Source organism: Panthera tigris, chromosome B1 (genome assembly GCF_018350195.1).
Source record: "Panthera tigris isolate Pti1 chromosome B1, P.tigris_Pti1_mat1.1, whole genome shotgun sequence".
Lineage (NCBI taxonomy): Eukaryota > Metazoa > Chordata > Mammalia > Carnivora > Felidae > Panthera > Panthera tigris.
Window position 1 is genome coordinate 3,495,229 of NC_056663.1, and position 24,338 is coordinate 3,519,566.

At 43.8% G+C, this 24,338-nt stretch overlaps 1 protein-coding gene across 1 annotated transcript in view; it reads right to left on the reverse strand.

Moving 5' to 3' along the window:
• CSMD1 (CUB and Sushi multiple domains 1) overlaps positions 1-18,525 on the reverse strand; it is a 669,247-nt gene extending 650,722 nt beyond the window's left edge. Inside the window, exons 1-2 of the mRNA XM_042982757.1 lie at positions 18,486-18,525; positions 18,149-18,226 (exon numbers count right to left, since the gene is read on the reverse strand). Of these exons, the coding sequence (XP_042838691.1) occupies positions 18,149-18,226; positions 18,486-18,525 (118 nt within the window). The remainder of the gene's footprint in view (positions 1-18,148; positions 18,227-18,485) is intronic.
• Between the last annotated feature and the right edge of the window lie 5,813 nt (positions 18,526-24,338).

Below are 24,338 nucleotides of genomic sequence, written 5' to 3' on the forward strand. Positions count from 1 at the left end.
GCCCCTCCCCCACTCATGCTCTGTCTGTGTCTCTCTCTCTGTCTCTGTCTGTCTCTCTCTCTCTCTCTCAAAAATAAATAAATATTTTAAAAAATTTAAAAAGATAAATTGGGACAACTCTGAAGAAATATACATATTAAGAAATTAATAAATTCAATTTTGTTTGGTGTTTTGAAAGTGTACTATCCTCATGCTTTATATAAAAGGCATGCCAGACTGTCTATGTATCTACCTATCTACACACTTCTATATGTTAACTATTTACAAATAAAATAATGTGATGTCTGGTATTTGCTTTAAGATACCTGGAGGGGGGAGGGGGGACTGTGAGAAAGTGAACAGATAAAATACAAATGACGGAATGGAGAACACAGCGGTTCTCTTTACAGCTATCTCCACTCTTCTGTGTATTTACAATTATCCACAGTAAATAGGTTAGTGTTAAATAATCCAATGAGTGAAATACTATCAATTTAAAAAGTGTTATCTCACCTTAATTGTGGACCATACACTATGTGTTAATATCATATGGTGCATTTTAAGGACCATCTTAGTAAAAATGTGACTAATATAACCATTCCTAACCCACCCATACAATGAGAAAATAACAACAATCAAACAACTCCACACTCCGGTTTAAACTGTAGGATCTGTGCTCCGACATGATTTTGGGGCACATGTAATGAGTTTCTGGGAGCTGTAGACCTTCCCTCCCCCTTCCATGCCCCTTTACTCCTTCACAATTATCCTTAAGTCAACCACAGATTTTTTTTTTTATTTTTTTAACGTTTACTCATTTTTTGAGAGACAGAGAGCACGAGTGGGGGAGGGGCAGACACAGAGGGAGACAGAATCCAAACTGTCAGCACACAGCCTGACGCGGGGCTCGAACACATACACCGTGAGATCATGACCCGAGCTGAAGTCAGGCACTTAACCGACTGAGCCGCCTGGGCACCCCAGCCAATCACAGAACGTTTTAAGTTCAGTGCCAGAGAGGTAAAACTAGCCAAAGAGTAAGACCCCCCAAAATGATCTGGTTAACTCTTGCATTGCCCTTCCCACATATTACACTAGCTTATGCCATTTGAAATGCCAGCATCTCCTTTGGATAAAACATTTAGGAAAAAAGTGTATGGCAAGACATTAGAAGTAGTTATAGATTGTTTCTTCCAGATGGCCAAGCATTGTGCCCTCACTTTATACCATTTCACTTTTCTTCTCAGAAAGAAGCCATTTCCCACTGAATATCTCCCTCACATCCAGTGGAGGATAGTTCATCCCAGAGGGCCAGTGACATGAAGTGTCTCTGGCACAGTCACTACCCACTCACTGCAGGAACAATAATTCCTCATCAATCAGCTAAAAAAAAGAAAAGAAATCCCGGGATCTCTAAAAGAGATTATTTGCTCCAGCATTTTACACGGATAAAATTAAATAAGGTTGCAAATAATCAAAATGAGCAATTAAATAATAAGGATGCTATAATATATCAACGCCAAGCACTAATATACTATACATAATATTTTAGTGTAGTGGGAAGGAGGGTAAGTAGAGTTCTTGCATTAGGAAACATACACTAATGTAAACTTAAAACAGAAACCTCAAATTTGCTAGGCTTGGATGAAACATTCAAGAACACCTTTCTACAGCCTGTGGACAGACTGTTACAGTGGTGATTAGGGGTTTTCCACTAGGGACCCCGCACAGTGACTGTCTGAATCAGGTCAGGGATGCCTTCCAAACAGGCTGTCAGTAACCACACACCCAAACTAACCAACATTTGCAAGCTTTGAGATTAGCCAGATTTGATTCAAGGTCATCCCTGTGATAACATCACTGCTAATCTCAACATGGATTTTATTTGCCTACTTTCTGTTGAGAGGTGAGTGGAGCTGTGTGAAAGCAAACTGGGAATTACAGACAGCCAGAAGCTCATCTCACCTGGGCCGCGGCTTATGCCGATGGACCTTTACCATGCTTTCTTATTACATGATGCAGTTCAATTCAAAAAAAAAAATCTAAAATAGCCCTATTTTTGTTTTGCAAACTACGTATTTTGAGGCCGTTAAGTAGGTGATTTACTCACATACAAAAATTTTTAAAAATAAATATCACATCCCTTTTAAAAAAGGGGGGAGGGGGCACCTGGGTGGCTCAGTCAGTTAAGCATCTGACTCTTGATTTCTTTCACCCCAGGTCACGATTTCATGGTTGGTGAGTTCAAGCCCCCTGTCAGGCTCTGTGCTGACAGCATGGATCCTGCTTGGGATTCTCTCTCTCTCCCTTTCTGTGCTCCTCCCCCTCTTGTGTGCACAGGTTTTCTCTCTCTCTCTCTGTCTCTCTCTCTCTCTCTCTCTGTCTCTCTCTCTCAATATATAAACTTAAATAAAAACCTTAAAAAAACTAAATAAATATCACACCCAAATAAAACAGAAATCAGACACATTATGTGTGTGTGCGTGTATGTGTGTGTGTGCATGTGGGGGGGTGTGCATGGGGAGGGTGCCGAGGGCTGAGGCTCAGTATCTCGACACCTCTGTGACTTCTCTTCTGGATCACACATGGGAACATCACTTATCACATCTGTTTCAATAGAGAGACGGTTAGGAACTTACGGTGTGTAGTTTATAATTTCCCAGGGCATTTCAAAATTGGTATTTCAAAGTAAAATGTTCGTGATCTACTCGGATAAAGTTGAGAGTAGAAACACTTCTATATGGTAAGTACGATCAGTGCCCACAGTGTGGTTTCTGTCCTAAGAAACACAAATAGAATCTACAGGTATGGTCACCAAGTGCCCACTGTATCAGGCACTGGGCTAAGTGTTTTATATGAAGAGTGATAAATGGTCAAAATGGTCTAACAAGGCAAGTACTATCATCACTATTTCAGAAATGAAAAAATTAGCTCAACTTTATCTTATTTGTAATAATTCCTCTTGGTTTAAGAAATATACGAGGCAGTTTTGTGATAAAACAACAAACGACACGACAGAGTATGTAACTTGAACACGGTTGCGAAGAATCTGAATCTGTAACTTGCGTGGCTTCAGGACCCAGCACGTTCCCCTTGAAGGTGCGTTCTGAGGTCACCTTTCATTCATCCCTCCTCCGCTTCTCTGGCATGGCCGTGGCCACCCAGGCCCTGAGCTGGGTGCCGGGACCCAGGCGCACTCACTAACAAGTCGATCGCTACCTGTGGATGGCCAGGCTCCATCCAGATCAGACCTCCCACCGACTTCGCGATTCATTCCGTTAAGAGTCTCTTAGACATCCGGGGCTCCTGCTGTAGCTACTTACTGCTGTGAACACTGCGCTAAGTTGTTTCTGCTCGCTTCCGATTTTTACACCCTTCATGTCTCAGTGCCCTGGGGCACACCCCTTCACACCCTGCCCATGCTGTCTGCCTTGCACCGGTGGGATTTCTGTGATCTCTGCCACTTCCAGGCCACCATGTCCCCAAAGAAAGGGGCTCAGGTAAAATGCTCTTTATGGACTTGTCAGCTCCAACGTACCGCATTTGACCCAGAGCCACCTGACATTTACACTTGAATAAACATTTCAGAGAATGAACTCTCCCGAGGAAAACCTGGAAAGTCTGACTCATGGCCCATATGCCTCCCCTGGTAGGATATTTTCAGGCCTGCAGACCTGAATGTGCATCACAAAAATACTGCTGCAGGATAGAGAGGTGCTCCTTCGGAAACTTGAAGACTCTCATGTGCTTTGGCCTTTATTTCTTAAAGATATGTGATCCCATGTGCCATGTGAGCACTTGAATTTGCCTTCTTTAAAACACCAAAGCTGATATTAATGCTGATCTAATCTAAAGAAGGTTTACAATATTAAAATTCTTCTCTGGGAGCAAGTATCCATTTATTGTATACAGAGACTATGGCAGATAGACGACAGAGAGCTAGGTATCAGTAGATACACATCGTAACCTAGTCCAGTCCACATACTGTGCTGAGTAAACTCGCCCGGTCGATAAATCAGTACTATTGACCAAACGTTTATTCCATGACAGGCATCACACATTCTGGGCAGACAAGCGAGCACAAGCTAAGGCCTCTTATCAAGGAGTTTCTATTCTAGGAGAAACAAACGCAAATGGATAAATATCTCTCATTACTGACAGATTCTAGACAAGTGATAAGACAGGGTGAAGAGGAGGACCGTTTTTCTTACATCTGTGAGGTGGGCTAACTTAGCTAGGGTGTTGAGTGAGAGAGTGGTGGAGGACAGGATGCTATTGTCAGCTGGATGAGAAGGCAGCTACACGAAGATCCATTCATTCACTCGCTCGTCCAATGTACATCCCCTGAGTCTCCACCACGTCTCCGGTACCATCCTAGTGGGAGCGTTAACATTAAAATGCATCAAAATGTATGTATGTGTACAAACATAGCACACACATATATACATATAGGTATATATACACATACACATAACATACATACGTGTGTATAATTACTAAATAATGACCAGAGGTAAAAAACTAAAACTGGAAGGGGATTGGAGGCGGAGGGAGAAAGTGTGTGTGTGTGTGTGTGTGTGTGTGTGCACACATGCGCCAGTGCACGTGGGGGCTCAGAGACCTGGATGAACGTGAGCACGGATAAGGTACGAACGTTCACGACCGACAAGGGGCCCAGACCCAGGGCGGAGGTGGGGACTCTGCCGCCTCAGGCGGCGATGCTGCCACTGCTCCCGGACAGGCTGTGTGAGGCTGGCCGGGGGCGGAGGCGCGGAGGGCTCCCGGTGGAACACCCAGGGAGCGGGTGCGTGCGCAGGGCACATGTCGGGAACACAGCGGCACGCGTGTGTCTGGGATTGAAGCGGAGGTCCAGGCAGAGCCTGCAATCACGGAGTCGGCGGCAGAGATGGAAGAAAGGTCCCACGGGGTGGATGTCGCCCCTGGCCGCCCCTGAGGAATGACACACGGGAAGAGCAGGCTGTGGGTCGAACGGGCTCGTGCCAAGTGCCGGGTGCGCTGCAAGTTCAACACAAGTCGAGGCGCGGCAGAGGGGGAAGACGAACAAATGCGTTTGGAACGCAGGGAGCACAGCACAGACCCTAGGACCAGGTCTCAGAGCCTTTGCAGGCTACACGCAAAGTGCCGATCTCTCTGCGCCCAAGGGAACCGGTAGCCCTGAGCAGCACGCTACCTGGCCATCTTGGGGGGGTGACGAGAGGGGCAGAGAAGACGCCGTGTCACGTCAGTTTTACAGGATGATCTGGAACTTATTCAAAGAGGAGAAAGGGAAGTTTGGAGAGCAGAGGGGGCCAAGGCAGAAAGGATACTCATAACAGACTAATCAGCACGGAAAAAGGCACGTGGCCTTGTCTGGGAATGTGCATGCGTGTGCGTGTGGGTGTACATGTGTGATTGTTGCCAAGGTGGAGACAATGATATTGGAGAAGCAGAGAGGGCCTTTAGGACATTGTCAAAAAAAAACCAGTCGTCTTATAGATGCAACAAACCTTTGAAGACTTTCAAATACAAGCAAGATCTTAATTATAGTGCTATAATGCAGGACTAGCAACTTAATGTCCTTTATCGAAAACACTTAATGCCCAAAAACAAATGCTGAGTAACAAAAAATAAAAAAGGATTGCTCAAATTGTCTGGTATGCTCAGCCTCATTTTAACAAAGCACATTCCACCTAAGCCTTTTAATACAGTGAGGTTAATATAAAAACCAAGAAAAACACAAGTCTGGCTTTATATTATTCTAATTAGAACTTACAGATACAGAGGATAACATTAGTAGCATGTCTGTTTATTTAGTTTTGTTACCAGAGTTAAAAAAATATATTATTTTGAAGGATGATAATCCTGGAGAAAAATGTTTGTATACTTTACAAGAACATCCAAAATAGAGACTTTAGTTTGTTTGTTTGTTTCATTTACAAAACAAATGAAAGCCAGAAATGAAGTTATTCATTCAACTAAAGCAAGTGTTAGCAAGCCACTGTGATGCAAAAAGCAGGCAATGAAAAACTAAAATTGGGTCAAAATCTGCCATAAATAATTTTTGTGTGACTGAACATAAGGAAAATGGCCCTTTGGTGGTGGGTGGGATAGATGGTATCTACACCCTGTTCTGAGCACATGCAACATGGCCGGCTGCAGGTGGATTACAGCCCAATCAGCAAACGCTTCATTTTCCAATAGGATTCTTTTTTCATTTCACAGAAATTACAACTGTAATCGTTACAGCTACCTAATGCATTTGATGTTCTTCTAACTCTATTCCACCTCTTTGCAGATGAGTCAGTCCTTCTGAGAAGTACGCAGAGCTGTAACTAACACTCTTCCCAATGTCAGAAACCTACAAAGGTTTGTGGAACATTTATGCATGCATTTGCACAAGAAAAAAAGCTGCAAAGATTTTCTTGGGGCTGGGGGTGTATGGAAAATTTCTTACGTGCTAATTACCAAACTTGAATGTTTACTTGAAGCTGAGGTTTTCCCAGGTACATAATGAAAGTATCTTGTTTGGATGTCACATGGCTTATTCAGTTTTATATGCCTTTCAGTTTGACAGATGAAACTATAAAATAGGTGATTTAAATAAGCAAACTGAATTCCCTGCAACCATTCTAATAATAATTGCAGCACACAATGCTTACAAAATATGGTTCTTTCTGTCTGCAAAACACTTTACTAATTACCCAGTTTGTTAATCTTAGCTTATCTCCTTGATTTGCCATGTATTTTCACATATGTATCTTAAAACACAACTTATTTTCCTTCTCTGGCATAAACTTCCACTTAGCACATCTCTCCATATGCTGTTTCTTTATAAAAATAATGTAAACGCACTGAATTCTAGGGATATGATCAAGTAAGCATGACATCAAAAAATATAATAATTTGCTGCAATTAAATTACCTGATTTATTTCAATTACTGTGATGATTACTTGGGATGGATTTGTAACAAAAGAAAATTGGTGAACACTTCTGAAGTCAATATATCATCGTTACATTTCTTTGATGACTTATAGTAAGGCTATTCCATTTTGCAGGCAAGACAGCAGAGTAAGGGGAAAAAATCGTCCATTTCAAACCTAAGTATATACGGTCAAACTAGAAGTAAAAGATAGGACATTTTGAAAAAAAAATCAGTAAGAATTTGTAAAATATATTTTACTCTTTATTATTTGAAGTAAGTTTTATTTCCATAACTTAAATTCCCTTATTTTAAGATTATTATAATTCCTTTGAATCCCCATGAAAATATCCAATCAACTGTGGGATTACGAATGAGGACATTTTATCAGTTTCTTGGCCTTCTATGTATAGGTCATTTAAGCTGCAGGATTTACTACTGCAAGCAGCCTGAAAGACCCAACAGGTCATGGGGTTCTGGGGATGGGGCCTCACACCTTTTCTATTCAGGGCAGCCACCTGCCCGCTATTCTTGTCCATGCTATGTGTGTCTGCAGAAACCAGAAGTTACTTTATTTATTTTTTTGACAGAAATCTATCAGCTAAAACTTAGAGAAGGAGAGGGACAGAGACAGAGACTGGTTCTACAAAAGGCCCTTTGAAGACAGAAAAATATGAAAACATTTGGGAGAAAATATTTGCAAACTGCATTTTTAACGAAGGATGAGCATGTCAAACATATAACAAACACTCAAAACTCAACAAGAAAAACAAACAAACAACCAAAACAATACAAACAGAAAGTGGGTGAACTATGTGGGCTAACATGTCACTGGAGAAGGTGCCCAGATGGCAGATGAGCACGCGAAGTGATCTCCAACATCATGGGCCACTAAGGAAATGCAAATTAAGACCATAATGAGGTATCACTGCCTACTTCTCAGAATGGCCAATTTTGTTGTTGTTGTTGTTGTTGTTGTTGTTGTTGTTGTTGTTGTCAGTCCTAACACCGAGTGCTGCTGAGGCTGCTGGGAAATGGATTCACACATGCACTGCTTGTGAGGGTGTAAAACGATGCAGGTGCTCCGGAAATAGGTCTGGCAATTTCTCATAAATCAATACATGCAAATATCACATGCATACAGGTCATGTATGACCCAGCAATTACATTTCTTGGCACTTATCCAAGAGACATAAAAACACGTGTTCATGCAAAAGCCATTCTTAGCATCTTGTTCCTAAAAGCCCCAAATCAGAAAGACACCCAACATCCTTCAACGACACGAAGGAGGAACAACCCAGGGTACAGGGAAGCCATGGGACACCACATGGCAAGAAAAAGGAGCAAACTTTACATACAAACACTTGGGTGGATGGCAAGGAAGTTGTGCTAGCGGCACATGCCGGTCACAAATGGTTACCCGCTTCACGGCTCCATGAACAAGACACCCTTGAAACAGCAAGGTGGATATTTCAAGATACCCTTGAAAAGACAGCTGGAGAATAGACGTGTGCTGTTCACAGGGAGTTCTGTACCGTGATTGCGGTTGCCCCAAGAACCCACAGACGTGATACGAGTGCACGGAGCTGTGCAAGCACATGCGTGCGTGCACACACACACACACACACACACACACGTGAACTGGTGAAATCGAATCAGTTCTGTGGACTGTCCCAAAGTCACTGGACCCACTGTGCTACTGCGTTCCAGACAGGGGAGATGTTACCATTCAGGACAACAGTGAAGGTACAAGCGCTCCTTGCAGACTTTATTGCAAGTTCCTGGGAATCTATAATTATTTCAAAACAAGCAGTCAAAAAGAGAGACTGGCAACAAGTAAAATGTTGCAAAGGCACTGTAGGGCACATGACCGGTGTTCGGGGCTTTGGAGGATCACCTGTGATACGGGCAGGGCATGAGTTCGCCGGAGCGAATCTGAATGTGCCCATGTCTTCCCAACAGGCTTTCCCTGAATCACTGAAGAAAGGTGGGTGTTTCTACTTCTCCATCAATCTACACACATGCGGTACCTATGCTGCTTCTTGTATTTTCCATGTTACCGAACATGCTAATCGCCTTCCTTAAAATTAACATAAATTATCGGCATAATCACCGCTTGGTCAACATCAGTTCATTTATCTAAATTTCTCATTCAGCGAGGCAAAGTTACCAAGTCTGGGCAAAGTGATTTCTCCCCAAAAACTGGAAGTCCATTGTAATGTTATGATTCTGTAATGTCATACACACTCAAAGGACTTATTCTGAAAATATTTTCAGTTTCCTCCAGGCACCTTCAAAATGTGATTTAAATAAAATGATGGGGCTTCAGGGATGTGTATTTCTTTTTTTTTTTTTTTTCTGAATTCCCCTTGATGTTCTGAGAACCTGATTTTTAGCTCCAGCTCTTGTCTTTATCGTGAGGCTAATTAATTTAACTCACGGACTCAGTTTCCTCATGTGTAAAATGGAGGGCTTTCACTGAATTCATAAAGGAGTCACCATGATTAATTATCTTCCTCTTTAGTTTCTGATGGAAGTTACTCACTAGCAAACATTCCATCATGTAAGGTAATTTAATGCCATCAGAAAGGCGATTCCTTCTAACTGCTGCTGGAATTATTTTAACTGTACTGACACCCAAACACCAATAATCCCACAAGGCTCCAGAGCCTTACGGTTCTTCGGCACTCCGTTCTCATCCAATTATTTTGGAAGGTTAAGTTGCTTTATAAAGTTTGATGAAAACACAAACCCAACATGTGATATTCTGGGCTTCTGAAAAAACAAGTGACGGAAATGCTACGATGTATCCTGTCCTGTCAGAGCTGCAGCCACCTGCGAGCTCTCTCAAACAAAACAATGCATTCTCCAGTCGCTTTGCAAAGTGAGTTTTTTTCCCTTTAGTTAATCAATTATGCTCCATAATTGTATGCTGAAATCACTGAAAAAGCATTTTACTTCCTATTAGGGTTACAGTACCATTTAACTGTCTCTGATCCAATCAAGCTGTATCTTATTTTACGTATTTTCATAGGTCCTTTCTTTTTCCTGGTTACTTAAGCAATTATCTGTGTAAGTGGTGTGTTAAATAATTGATGAGCCACCTTCTTCTCCTTCTAGTTACCAGTGACGCTGTTCCTACCCTGTTTCCAGACAGCACTCCCCTCTGCAGCCGGGGTTCCCACCGCACTTTGAAAGATATTTTAGTTCCTGCAGTGACAAAGGCCTATGTAGAAACTGCAAGCATAATTTACTTACCTGATTTATGAAGCAATTCATGAAATCTAGCATATTCGTGCTACGTGGGATTCGTGCTACATTTGTTAAGAAAACAAGGATCTTTCACAATTGCAAAACTCCCTCTTACCACGTTTTATGATAGAACACAGTAGATTGCGGCAATTATCCCTCGTGTTTTATTAAACCTTTATACAACTGTTAGAGGTTAATGGGGCTATTATTTTTCCTACTGTCAAAATCCGCTTCGAAGCAAGACCTAGAGCACTTACTGCCGGAAACCCAGCACAGAGAAAGCAGGCATGGCTTTTTCTGTAGTGGGATTACAAATCACCGTAGTCTGCAACCATTCAAACAAATCACCCATTAATAATAGAGCACGAAGGTCCCCTAAAAACAAAGCCGGATGATGGGCAGGACGGCTGGCCATTTAATGATACGTGTAGTAACACTAACGACAGTATTGGGAAGCAAAGCATGCTTTTTTGGGGGAATGGGTAAAGCAGATCATTTTAATTTTTGAAGACGATTCATGTGGGGGTGAACAGAACAACAACATATGCAGGTACTGGGCCAGATGAAAATTATTTCCGGAATAAAGTCTCAGGGGTGGAAACCACACAGCATCCTGACATCCTGACCAGCTGGGTGATTCTGTTCCCCGGGTAGCCTTGCCTCGGAGGCGAATTAAGTGGGCTACTCAGGGTTATTCATCTCCTCACACACTCTCCTTCCGTTGCCCCTCCCTGCATCCCAGCCCCCTGCAGCTCTGAACCTGGGCGGGTACACAGGAGACAGGCTGTCCGCCTTTCGCCACCGCATTCTTTAAACGACCTCTCGAAAAGCAGGCACGTCCCAGTCCGCGATCCACTGACACGCGGACTCACTCGGTAGTGCCGGGGGGAAACGGGTGCACCACAGAGTGGTCGCTGACCTCCTAGAGCACAAAATCTAGACTGACAATGAGAGTTTACTACTTGTTCATAACTCATAACAGACACTTGAAGAAAATCAATTCCTCACAGTGAAAATGTGGGTATCACGTTCTAAGACTACAGAATGTTACTGCCATTGATGTGTGATTCAATCAACAGGGTCGTTTTCATGTAATACGTGTGATTTTGATAATGCAGCATACTTTCAACCAATGCCAAGCGCATGTCTATACGTGAGATATTCAAGTGACCAAGCCATTAAAGAGGTCTCGTACAGAAGGTGTGGTGACTTGGCTGGTGGCATAGTACGTGACTAATGTAATTGTTTCACATCCTAACTTTCTGTAGATCCTTACTTTTTATGGGTCGATGTGCTGCTGTTTGGAAAAATAAACTTGTATCTTTACTCAAAGCTCACTAAATGTTGCTACGTTTATTAAGACAGGCTCTGTCTGATAAATATTTACATAACCAGAAATACCAGTTAGCTGTAACTTTCTCTGGGGAAGGAACATATTCTGGACAGCCCTAAGCTCTTGGTCTTTCCTCAGTGTGTGACTACTGTGTGCATGAATGAGATGTGGGATACAATGACATCACTGAAGAAAAGTGTGAGCACGACTCTGTCACCCTGCTCCAGGCTACCACGTAACTAGGACACTCAGGCGTTCAATGGACAAGCGTTTTGAGCAACTTCTGTGTGCATGTGACTCTAGCGACTTGGAGATATCGGTGAAGAAAGGAGAAGGAAAGCTCTATCCTCAAGTTTATATTCTAGTTTTGGGGTGGGGGGAGACAGGAATAAGGACACACACACACACGCACATCCAAATACACGCACACGCGCCCCGCAAGTAGAGCGTAAATACACACGCGTGGTGGCTGGTATATGTCATGGCGAGTGGTACACAGAAACCAGAGCAAAGAACACGAGGGATACGATAATGGGCGGGCAAGACGTGTGGAAGCAGGATGGCCAGTGAGTCTTTCAGAAAAGGTAAATTCTGAGAGATTCGCCGAAGGAAGGGAGGGATGAGAGTCCTTGGGAGAGCATCATTTCAAACTAAGGAAACAGAGGAGCGGAGCCGGGCGGAAGATGCGGGAGGTTTTGAAGAAACACGTCCCGACCAGTGGAGGAGGGTAAGAGGCGGAGGGGATGGAGTACAGTGCGTGGAAGCCACCGTCGTGTCGCCCAGAGGGCTCGCGGCAGCGTGACCCGCCGCGGGGAAGCAGGCGGACGGGAGGCTGGGGGAGGAAGACGCGGTAACACTGCGGGCCGGCCGGGGACCACGGTGGCCGGGAGCGAAGGAGAAATGGACGGCCTGTGATGGCTGGGAGGGCGCAGGCCTGCTGGCTGCCGGAGAGAGGGCCGGCACCAGGCTCCGGGTCCCCGGCGAGGAAAAGGAACGGCCTGGTCCGAGAGACGTCCCTGACACGGGGGCGTGCAAACTTTGCGTGGCAGCCAGATGTCAGAGTCTGGAAATCCAGACGGCAGTCCAGGACAGTAAGCCAAACACAGCTCATTCCGTTCCAGTGATCGCACAGGAACTGCTTTCCAAACCAAGACAGTTATTGGGATGGTCCGCCTTTTCTTCATCTCTTGTTTTAACCCCATTAATGAGAATTCACGGTTGCTGTTTTCCTAGCTTACGCCAGTCACCGTTGGCAGAGAGAGAGCTGGCAAGAGAGTGTCCTTGGGCTGAGCCCTTGGTGATAACGTCACTAAGCTTAGCGTCCAACAAGAAGGCAAGAAACTAGGCAAGACACAAGATTAATCCCTTTTTTTTCTTCACCGCCCATCAGAATATAAGTAAAAAGTATTTCGCACAAGTATATCTCACACGCTCTTAAATTTTTCCAAACTTAAGAAAATGAACACTATGAGTGTAACAATTATAGTGATAAGGGGATAAATGCAGTATGACCCCAGACAGATGGAAAGTCATTTATAAGGGTATATTTTAGAAAATGGATTAACCAGTCATGTGTGTTAAAAAGGTAAATCAGACGTTATATAGTTGTGATTGTCTCTCTAGCTGTATAGAGTGGTTAAGGCATCATTTTGCTGTGTCATTCTAAAAACAGAGCTACAAAAATTTTAAAATCTGCCTTTCCAAATAATTATTTCTGACTCAAAAGAAAAGCCAGAAGGAAAAAATGGAACTACTGAGTATCATTATAGAAGACGATACCTGATCAATTGCTTTTCATTAACAGGACTGTCTATTTGGCAACTTGGACTATTTTGCTTCAGGTATTTTTATTTTTCAAGGTAGAAAAAAAAAATATTGATTATCCATAGACACAAAGGCAATGAAATAAATGGTTTACAGTCAAACGTAGGAGAATTCTAGGGTCATTTATTTTATGATGTTCTGTTATTTTTACCCAAGGGTTTATAAGGTAATGCATTATACTGTTCAATTTTTCCGTAGTGTTTTCTTCTATTTTACATTAAATAATGATTCCACATCAATGTCCTACCCTGCTTGGGTATCCACTGTTGTGACCGCTATGCTCAGTACACAGCATGGGCCATCAATACATCTGAGTGAGTTACAACAAATCAATGTGGAGTTTGTAAAGTCATTTGTCCTTAACTTTACAGGGGGAAAACAATCTCTAGCTGAAAAATAACAACCAAGGTTTTCGTTTACCCTCCTCCCTACAGATTTTTATATTTTGGAGTTAGAAGGGCACTAACGGATTGTCCAGGCTCCTGGTTCTCCCATGGGGGGCTGCTAACACTGTATCCCACATAGGCGACTGTCAAGATTCAGAAGAGGAAGACATACTGTGTCTACCGTTACCGCCGTTTAAAAATAGGCAGTGATGGGGCACCTGGGTGGCTCAGTCGGTTGGGCATCCGACTTCAGCTCAGGTCACGATCTCGCAGTTCGCGAGTTCAAGCCCCGCGTCGGGCTCTGGGCTGATGGCTTGGAGCCTGGAGCCTGCTTCCGATTCTGTGTTTCCCTCTCTCTGCCCCTCCCCCATTCATGCTGTGTCTCTCTCTGTCTCAAAAATAAATAAACGTTAAAAATAGGCAGTGACAATTTAATAACCACTTGGTGTTGAGAGGGTCTGTTCTCAGAAGAAAGGCGAACCCCACGTCACTGGGAGACAGCAGGGAAGCTCAGGGTGGGACAGTCACTGAGCTTTCTCCAGATGCCCTTCTGCTGAGTGATGCTCCCCATTTATGTTGCAATCTTGCCAAAGCTTAAAATGATTGGAAATGTAGAGCAATAGGCAGAATGAATACCTTAATTACCTCTGAGATTTTTTGAAAACACTTATTAATCAATAATGAATGAACCTGATGAAAAAACAAACTTGTACATCATTCCACTCTACAAGGTAATGGAGGAAATTAATTGCCCTCATTATGTAGAAGGACTAAAATATCCCCGCTTGTGCCCACCCCCTGTACTATGTGATCACGTTTGTGCATGTGAAGGACAGATGTGAATGACTAAGGGGTTAATTGGTAACGTGAAACCAGGGCTGGATAAAGAAACTGACCAATATAGATTCCAGAGCAAAATTCACAGAAGATTCATCAATCCCATGGAGAAGAGAGGATATGTAGGGCTTTTGTTCCACAATGGGGGAAAACGAGCCTCTCCTGTGTTCTCCCCTTTTTCATTTATTTAGTCAGTATATACGTGCTAAGTGCTTGTTGGCTGGGCTATTGGGGAGGAGGAAGTGCAGCGTGTGATCCCGTAAAGGCACCAGCTGGGAAGGGCTTTGCCGGCTGGGAGCACTCGGCTCTCATGGAGCTGGTCTCGGACCAAATGGAGAACCAAGGCAGGTCTAGGAAGGAAATGCACGCTGGCCCTAGGGATGTGTGCTAAGTGGCTGGAAAATGGACCTCAATACAGGCACTGGTTATCTATCCGATGAAACGGGGAATCTGCTTTTAACCTATGCACCAGCCACTATAGATCTGTACAAACTTCCCTAACATACAAGTGATAAAATCCTTGCTTAGTCTTGCTATAAAACATAGTACACGTCACCTCGTTCCAGCACTCTAGTGACCTAACTGCTATAATTATATGAGCCTTTCATCATTAAACCATGAATTCCTTGAGGGAGTCTGTCAAATCTTTCCGTTTCCCCAGCCAGGTATCTGTCTCTCTTCCTGGCACTTGGGGAGGCTTGGATCGACACTGCCAGAAGGCATGGTTCCTTGCCTTGTCTAGTGTTTTCTCTGTTTGTTTCTCTTCAAACACCTGAATCTTTGGGTAGTTTGCCCTGTGTGGATGATCAGAATCTTGAGCAGTTTCTAGCAACCTAAACAGGGTCCCAACAGGAACCAGATGCCCCCTCTGGAGGAGAATAACGTGAGGCGGGATTACTTACTAAAGGGTTGTTTTCATCAGAGAAAATCCAGTTCCTCACGGTGTGGTTTGCTGAATGCCCATCACACGACATATACTGGAGAGGGCAATCTATAAACACCTTGCTTTACCCACTTGACCAAATTAAAACGTTAAATTAAGCATTAATTAAAATGTTATTGTTTTAATTTCATAAATGATGAAACCTGACCTTGGCTACCTTTCATACTTTTACAACCATGGAATCCTTGTCTTCAAAGTCCAAGTCCATTTCTCTAGGAAACACGTCACTTAGTTTTCTGGCCACAACTTCTGTGTAAATAACATTTTATTATTTATTACATCGTGGACCTCAGAAGGCCCTCAGTTTCTTCGATCCTCATTTTTTTCTAATAATTAACTCTCATGTCTCACAACCAAAACCAAAAGTTTAATGCTGTTTGGAGAAAGGACAGCATCCTTTTTCACACCAAGTGAGTAATCAGGCCTTTGTCACTTCATGTTCAGATAAGGACAGAGAGACATTCTCTTTACAAAGATAGCTTCCATCTACATTTTGCTCTAGCAGAGAAGTTTGGTGTTGACCTAATACTGATGTAATGGGGAGGTTCAGCAGCTGTGTGGTTCTACATTACTGTGGGTTATCTCTGTAAGGTGTTCAACTATAAAATATAAAGTACAAAACTATTATAAATACCACATCCCCTACCCTACTGAACATCCAGAATTAAAAGCTAGCAATAAAAACTATCAAAACTTTATTAATAAAACCCTTCCTTTCTTTCTCTGTCACTTAGTTGTTTTCTGCCTTCATCTGGATTCCATTTTTTTTTTAGTCCAATCTGATTTGAATGGCACTTTCCATGATTATCAAACAGAAAGTGTAATGAAAATATTTACAGATTGACTTTGTGTGTGTGTGTGGTACCTAAGGACCTGGGTTAGTCGGAGTTCAAGCAATACATCCTTTGATAGACTGAATCTTTGCATCCTCTCAAAATTGTTTTATTGAAATCCTAACCTCCAGTGTGATGGTATCTGGAGGTGGGCCTTTGGAAGGTAAGGAGGTCATGAGCATGAACCTTCATGATGGGATAAGTGCCTTGATAAGGGACAGGAGAGATGATTTCTCCCTCCACCATATAAGGATATAAGAGACGACAGCTATCTATACACCAGGAAGCAATCCTCATCAGAACTTCAATCTGCCTTGATCTCAGACTTTCCAGCCTCTAGAACCATGTGACATAAATTGAAACCACCCAATCTAGGGTACTTTGTTATGGTAGCCTGAGAGATCTAAGACATGCCCTGTATCTGACACTTACATCCTAGGAGTCTGAGTCTACTTCTCTGTCCTCTTCAGCGGCCAGGGAACAGGGCCATCATATAGTCAATGGACGCTGTTCCACAGGCAATGAGTAGGATACCATACAAATGGGATACTGAGAAGCAGAAGTAGGTCATTCTACAAAGTGATTTTTAAAAGATTTATATTGCTGTTTATTTTTGTTTATTTATTAGCTGTTGTAGATTATCTGCCATGGAGAAAACTTCATGCAGAAGCCCAATACATCACGCAGATAAAATCAGAGCTGCTTGGGCTGAGGGAGCTCAAGATGTCCATGCCAAGATTTCCATCTCTACTAAATGCTAGGCAGTGGGAAAATGGATAAAATGCATAGATCCCAAACACTGGACAAGGAGCACAAAGAGAGCAGGTAAGTAGGGACACCAGAAGAAGTCACCAGGAATGAACAGAAAAGGCAACTCGACAGCTTGAAAGTCCTAAAAGGAACAACGGTGCCTGAGCAAGGACCACACCGGAAATGAACCCGCCTGGGTATCACCATGGGGCCTGCGGAGCTGCACTTCGTAGGACAGGTAAACGCACCGTGAAACTGACAAAATAAATGACGTCACAGAGGTAAGAACCAAACGAGGGACCAGCTAACCATGCCTGGGAGTCAGGAGAGCCTTCAGAGGGGGAGGGGAGTCTCTAAGCATGACATGGGTTTCTGCATTCAGTGAAGGGAGGCAGGTCACTTCTGGCAGAGAAGCTCCGTGACATCATCCAAGGCATGGCAAGGTGGTCCCTTCAGCTGAGTAATAACGAGACTTCCAGGAGAAGACACTAGAAAAGTAGGTGGTAGGAGACACCTCCCGTCATCCAACAGCTAGTGACGGAGTACTACCACGTGCCAGGCATATGCAAATGGAGCCTATATACATGTGGTCTTTATGTACATGTATATATATGTACGTATTTCCTCTTTGGAAGGACTCAGGATTTGCCCTAAAGCTATTTTATTCTTCAGGCAACAGATGGTCGAGAGCATCGTAACAGGAAAATGGTAAGACCAGACTACCATATCCTAAAGATCCATACAAGAACGGAAGGAAGCAGGGATCAAACGCTAGCAGTGGAACACTTATTCATGAGAGAAATCGGAAGGTCCAGCCTCACAGTGACCATTGAGAGCAGAGAGTCAAGACAGATTTGAGACACACTTAGCAGATTCATTTAGGACAATGTCAACAGGACATTCTTCCCCAACAATGTGAAGCCAGTGCACATTCTTTCTTCCAGCAAATACTTTCGCAGGTAGAAAAGTAGAAAGAGGGGAAGCGAGAAAAGCAGTTTATAGGATTACTTCTCCAGGACGCCTCCATTCTCTCCTCTGTGTCCCCTCTAATTGACATATCAATCCTCATATAGAAAGAAAAGAGGACTTACAGACGGAGTTTTTATGACTACTGTCCTTGCTGGGCATCATCTTGACTCCTCTTGACTTCAATTCAATTGCCTTTTTCACTGCAAGAAACAAAATAAAGCCATTAGTAGGTAAGAGTCAAAGGGATATCACAAAATAGTGCTTTATCCTCACAGCATTTTGAGTCATGACTGCGTGCTTACCAACCTCTGGAAAGTGGGACACGTTCTAAGAGGTTAATGATGCAAAGCAAATGAAGTACAAGAGCTTGTGAATAATTAATGCAAGGCTATCAGGCAGCAAGATCGCATCTTATAACAGCAGTGTCAGAAGCTAAAAATGATGTGGGCTGTGGTTTACCTTCAACACCAGCGATGGCCCATCTAGAAATCACCACCATTTCAACAAGTACTCAGGCAGACTGCTCTCTCAAGGAAGGTGCAATGACTCTAGAGCTTTCTAAATTTGCTGCGTTCATGATAATTTTTAGATAAAATGTAAGCTGCTCATTTATTTATTCATGTAGTTATTTAATAGTACAAAGTTTAACATACATACATTCATGGGGAGCTCATATGGGAAATCGTGTTCTGAGTGCTGGGGATAAGATGTTAAATAAAAGAACGAAAATCCTCCCAGATGCTTGTTATCTATAGACAGCATTTAAAAAAAAAGAAAGGCATATATGACATTGGCTTCTAGGGTCATAGTTCTCAAGCTTAAATTTATGTTCCTTAGTGATTTCAGGTCCTGCATCAAACATTTTAAGAAGTTTCACTTTTCTGGTCATTTCTAGAAAACAACAAGTAAGGAGGCATTTCTTGAGAAGAAACTAGGAAATAATATTTTGATTTAAAAGTCTTTTAAATAGTAAAAATATATTATTGTTATTTACATTAAAATAATAATTTAAGGGGCACCCGGGTGGCTTAGTCAGTTGAGTGTCTGACTTCGGCTCAGGTCATGATCTCGCAGTTTGTGAGTTCTGGCCCTGCGTCAGGCTCTGTGCTGACAGCTCAGAGCCTGGAGCCTGCTTCGGATTCTGTGTCTCCCTCTCTCTCTCTCTCTGCCCCACCCCCACTCACGCTCTGTCTCTCTCTGTCATTAAAAACCTTAAAAAATACTTTTAAATAATAATTTAATATTTATATTGAAAATATAATATTTAATTTGAACAGTTATCATGTACACAAATGAGACGACCTAGAGTAGCTCAAAGTACGCAGATCCGGGTTCAAATCTTTGCTAACAAATTGGTAGCTATGCAGTCTGGGTAAGTCACTTAACTCAGAATCTGTTAATTTCTCTGTAAAGTGAGCGTGGTGGTTAATTTTATGTGTCAACTTGACTGGGTACAGAGTGCCCAGATATTTGGTCAAACAGTATCCTGGGCATTTCTGTGACAGTGCTTTGTGAATGTGATTAATATTTAGATCAACTAAGTAAAGCAAACTGCTCTCCCTAATCTGGGTGCGACATATCTAATCAGTAGATGGCCTGAATAGAAAAAAAATGCTGACATTCTCCTGAGTAGCAAAAAAGTCTTCCTGCCTGTGTGTCTTCATATTGGGATATTAGTTCCACTGTTGTCGTTGTTGCTGCTGCTTTTCCTGCCTTAAGATTTAAACTGAAACATCAGCTCTCCCTGGGTCTTGAGCCTGCCAGCCTGTGGATCGTAACTACACCATCAGCCCTTATGGATCTCCACCTCACCCACTTGCCCTACAGGTCTTGGGACTTCTCAGCTCCCATAACTGGGAGAGCCAATTTCTTATAAAAAATCATATGGAGCCTATTAGCTCTGATTCTCTGCAGAGCCCTAATGCAGTGGGCATGCTGATGTCGAATGCAGGGGTGGGAAGGCTGTATGAGGAAGGTGTAGACATAACGAACGTAACCCAGGGGAGCACACGATAGACTCCGTGCCTGACGGTGTTTGCTCTTACTCTCCTGTGTATTCAGACGTGTGCCCTAGCGGTGGCCACAGCAGGCACCCTTCGGGTTGTTCTATAGCTGATGTCACTGAACCTGTGTCCCCTCTGCACTCTGCCACCATCTCGTCGGTGGACTTTCTGGCCCCCTGGGTACAGGTCTCCACATCTCTGCTTCTCAGAGTCCCACACCACACATTTCACCTGCCTCTTCACACGGACACTGGTTAACGGCTTACATTGTGGGACGCGTCTTCAAACCCACCACGGTGTTTAATTCTCCCACCACTCAGGTAGGTCTTGTACAGACCTTTACTCATACCAGGGAGCCGGGAAACGAAGGCTCACAGATTTGTCGGAAGTACACGGAAAGATATGTGACTGGGATACAGATCTCCCCACTCAGAACCCACGAGGCAGAACCCTTGTGTTCTGCCAGCTTGAGTGCAAGAAGCATGGAGGTAGAGACCCCCTAAAAGGAAGGAAGCCAAAGATGACAGAGAGCCCTTTACCTGGCCTTCGAAATCATCTCAACATCACCAAAGTCGAAGGGAAAGCATAGTCTACTGATACTTTTACTTTTACTTTCTTTCTGCAATAAAATAAAAGCTGATTCTACCTCACTTCCCACCTCCCTCTTAAAAAGCAAGCTCTTGCATTTGAGGAAGGAAGCAATTCCCTCCCGTTGGCACTGACCACACCTTTGCAGGGGGAAGGCATCATTGAAAAAACCTCCCCCAAGGAGGGAATCACATGAAGCCTCTTGGGAAGGATGGGGAAGTGCTCACCACTGAGCAGATTTGGGGTTCAGGAGCGGCCAAGACAAAGCTGCCGCCAGATGGGTAGGGTGATGGGTCGCGGCTTTCACCACCAAGGCTGAGACACACAACTCTAGGTAAGACACGGTGGCAGGGTACCTGGACATTTGGGATCTTGCTGCCAAGGCACTGAGAACGAGGCGGGGCCAGCTCTGATGATGACCCCTGACAGTATGTCTACGGGCTGCTGGGACACAGAGCGTGGGGCACATGCTGGGACAGCAGACACAGGGTGTGGGGCACAAGAGGACTGGAGAGCACTCCTGGGATGGGGCAGCACCTGCCTGAGACCCTGGGGGATGCCCCAGGACAGGGCGTGTGCTGGGATGTGGCAGGAAAGGAGAGGACCCAGGACACTGGAGGTCCACCAGCCAAGTGAAAAGCAGACTCCGTGTCAGATATGACTGTACGTAGCTACTGTCACCACCGACCTTTGCTTTGGAGCCAATTCTTCACAGTTACCCCAATATGATGGCAAGTTGGGACTTTCTACCTAAGGGACTGCTGAATCATTTTTTCCCAAATGTTCTTATTCACAGGATCTCTTTTGATGAGCCCACCTGTTTAGTGGCATATGGGGGTTTCAAGCACTCCCTTCTGGGCATAATCTAAAGGAGTCTGGCCTTGGACTGTGAATCTTACCCCCGTTAATATGGTCGCGTAATCTGACAAATCACTTAAACACCACAAACTCAGTTGCTAAATCTTTTCAACGACGGTCAGTCCCTTTGCTGTGAATTTCACCAGGGGGAAAATGAGAGTGCGGAAGTGCTTTATAGACTTTGAAGAGCTCTTCCCAACAGGGCAGATGAGAAATGAGTGAATCAGCCCAGTGTGGTGATGCGGCTCAAGCAGGTCATTATGGCCGGTACCGCAGCCAGACCATGGGACTCCTAACAGTGCAGCCACTCCTGGTGGATATGGAGACGTGCCACGGAGATGCCCCTTCGTGGATGGACTGGTCGGTGGGTAGTGTTCAGTGTCAGCCCCTTTCAGGGAATGCTGACCTCCAGACAGCCACCTCTCCCGGGGTCATACCCTCCAGGGGCCGACCACACTAATGCACACGAGCGTACACAAGTCCCGAAGGGGAGCAAGTTCAACTCCAAGCACCCTGTGCATCGCTGGGACTGCTTAGGACTTCCAGGAAACCCACGATAGCTGCTTTCTCCTCCTTCCAAGGGTGTTAACCCCAAAGGGCATCCCCTAGGGGGCATCCTGCTCCCTAACGTCCAACTGCCTAGCAGGGAAGCATCAACGGGCATCAGGGGTCTTTCTTCTCCCGTGTGCTCCCTCCTCACCTGACATCTTCCTCATCCTTCTCTCTGTCTGGTGGGAGAAGGATATCTGTGGATATCACCACAGTGCCGCTGGCTGCAGTGACCCTGTCTGTCAGACTCCCCAGGACAATGGTTTAACTTGAACTGGGGAACGCCTTCATGCGCCTCACCCATCATAACCGCTGTCTTGGGCTGTAGTAACTTTGTCTTGAAGTTACTCAGGAGAGAAGAGATGAATGCACAATAAGTAACGAACAGGATAATCAACGGGAGATAATAAACAGCATGAAACTAAAGCAAACGTCGCCCAAAAGAAACAGATTAACACAAACAGAACTCAACGCATTCAGAAAATAAACAGAAATAAAAAGAGTAGCTTTCAGGGCACGATAATGGGCTCTAAATACACACGTCCTATCTGGGAGCCTGATGAACTCTAGAATGTTGGAAATAAGTGTATGCAGTTGTGTGAAGGTCATTCCACCGAGGATTTTTTTCCCAACAAGATGGCGCTGTAATGAAGACTATCTGCCCCACTGAGTCCTAATTTGTTTCGAGTTGTTGGGTCTTCTAATTGCACAGCACTGGTTCCTGGTGACATTGTAAAGAAAGGGCAGTTGGCTTGGGCATTCCTCCAAGGGCCCTCCTCCTATGTCCCCTCTTTTCCTCCATCCAGTGGCCTCCTGCCCCTCCAGTGGCTCTCCGCAGACATGGATGAAGAGTTCCTCTTGCCAGAAAAGATGCAGGAAGAGAGGGAGACAGTAGGGCAGACAGATGGGAGCATCTCCAGAAAGATCGCTTACCCAGGGCCACCTCTGCCAGCAGCCTAAAGTTCTCATGGACAGAAGTGTTTAGCGCATTCAGTCTCAAGTCTTACAGTGGATGATACGGTTGCATCTCCTGAATGACAGCCACGCAAATTTTTGGGTCAACCTCAGATGTATGGAATCAGGAACTCTGGAGCTGGGCCTGGCCTCAAGCTACAAATTTTTAGCACAGCCACCTGGCTTTGCTTTTTTTTGTTTGTTTGTTTTGCTTTGTTTTGTTTTATTTTGTTTTCCTTTCTCTTCATTACTTTGTTTGGTGGGGAAGAGACAGTTGGATAAATGCTATCACTAGAGTCTGAGACTCACTGGTCTATCCTGCCTAAGATCATTTCTCAGCAATTCAGATTTAGCATCTTCAAATAGGTATCTTCAGTTCCTTTCCTATGAGGACATTTAATAAGGTGAAAAATTCTAGGGATAACATTTGCAGGTTAAGAGTAGAAAAGATTGGAAAATAGCAACAGAGAGGATATGTTATTCTTTCTTTCTTTCTTTCCTTCTTTCTTTCTTTCTTTTTCTTCTATCAGCTTCTTTCGCTATAATCTGTCAGGGTCAGGCTAAATCCCACTTTAGGTAGTTTGGAAATTTGAGGGAAGAACCACTATATCGAAATGACAACAGTTTTTCATAACTATGTTTAGAGTGGCAATATGATAAGAGATAAATATTACTGTTTCTACGTAAAGCGACTGCTTTCTCAACCCTTTCCAAAGGGAACATCCTTCCCCTCCTACATCCATGATGGGGTCCTAATCGAGCTCAGTCCTGGATGCTTTCCAGGTTCCCCGCCTTGTCCCCGGCAAGGGCCGCCTGGCCTTCACAAAGGTCCTCATGCTCATTACACCTCTGTTAGGAAGCCGTATCTTCCGCCAATGACATCCTGGAGCTTCCCGTACCAATGTCTGCAACAATGCTCTCCCTATAAAGGAGAGCTCGGATCATCTCAAATAAATAAAGTAAATGCACCATAGTTTCAAACAAAACGAATTTACTAAATACAGTGACAGAAACCACTGAGAAACCTTACAACTCACAGAGGAAATTGCATCATGCGTACACAGCAATGACTATCTCAAGAGTTCAAGGTTTGCAAATAAAAATATAAACCCTGTTCACTGCACTTATGATTGACTCAGATTCTCATACTCATTAATTTTACTAAATTAATATAAATGTACATGTAGTATCTAATATCGGTGTATAAAGTACTTAAGTACATAACAGATATACAAATGACAGTATCTGACCTTGTCTCATTGTCAGAAACACTCTTGTTCTCTTCGACTTGCAATTAATCAGTTGTTTTTTATTTAATTTGGCAAGTAAGCAATTATATCCTACAAGCTATTAATCTTTT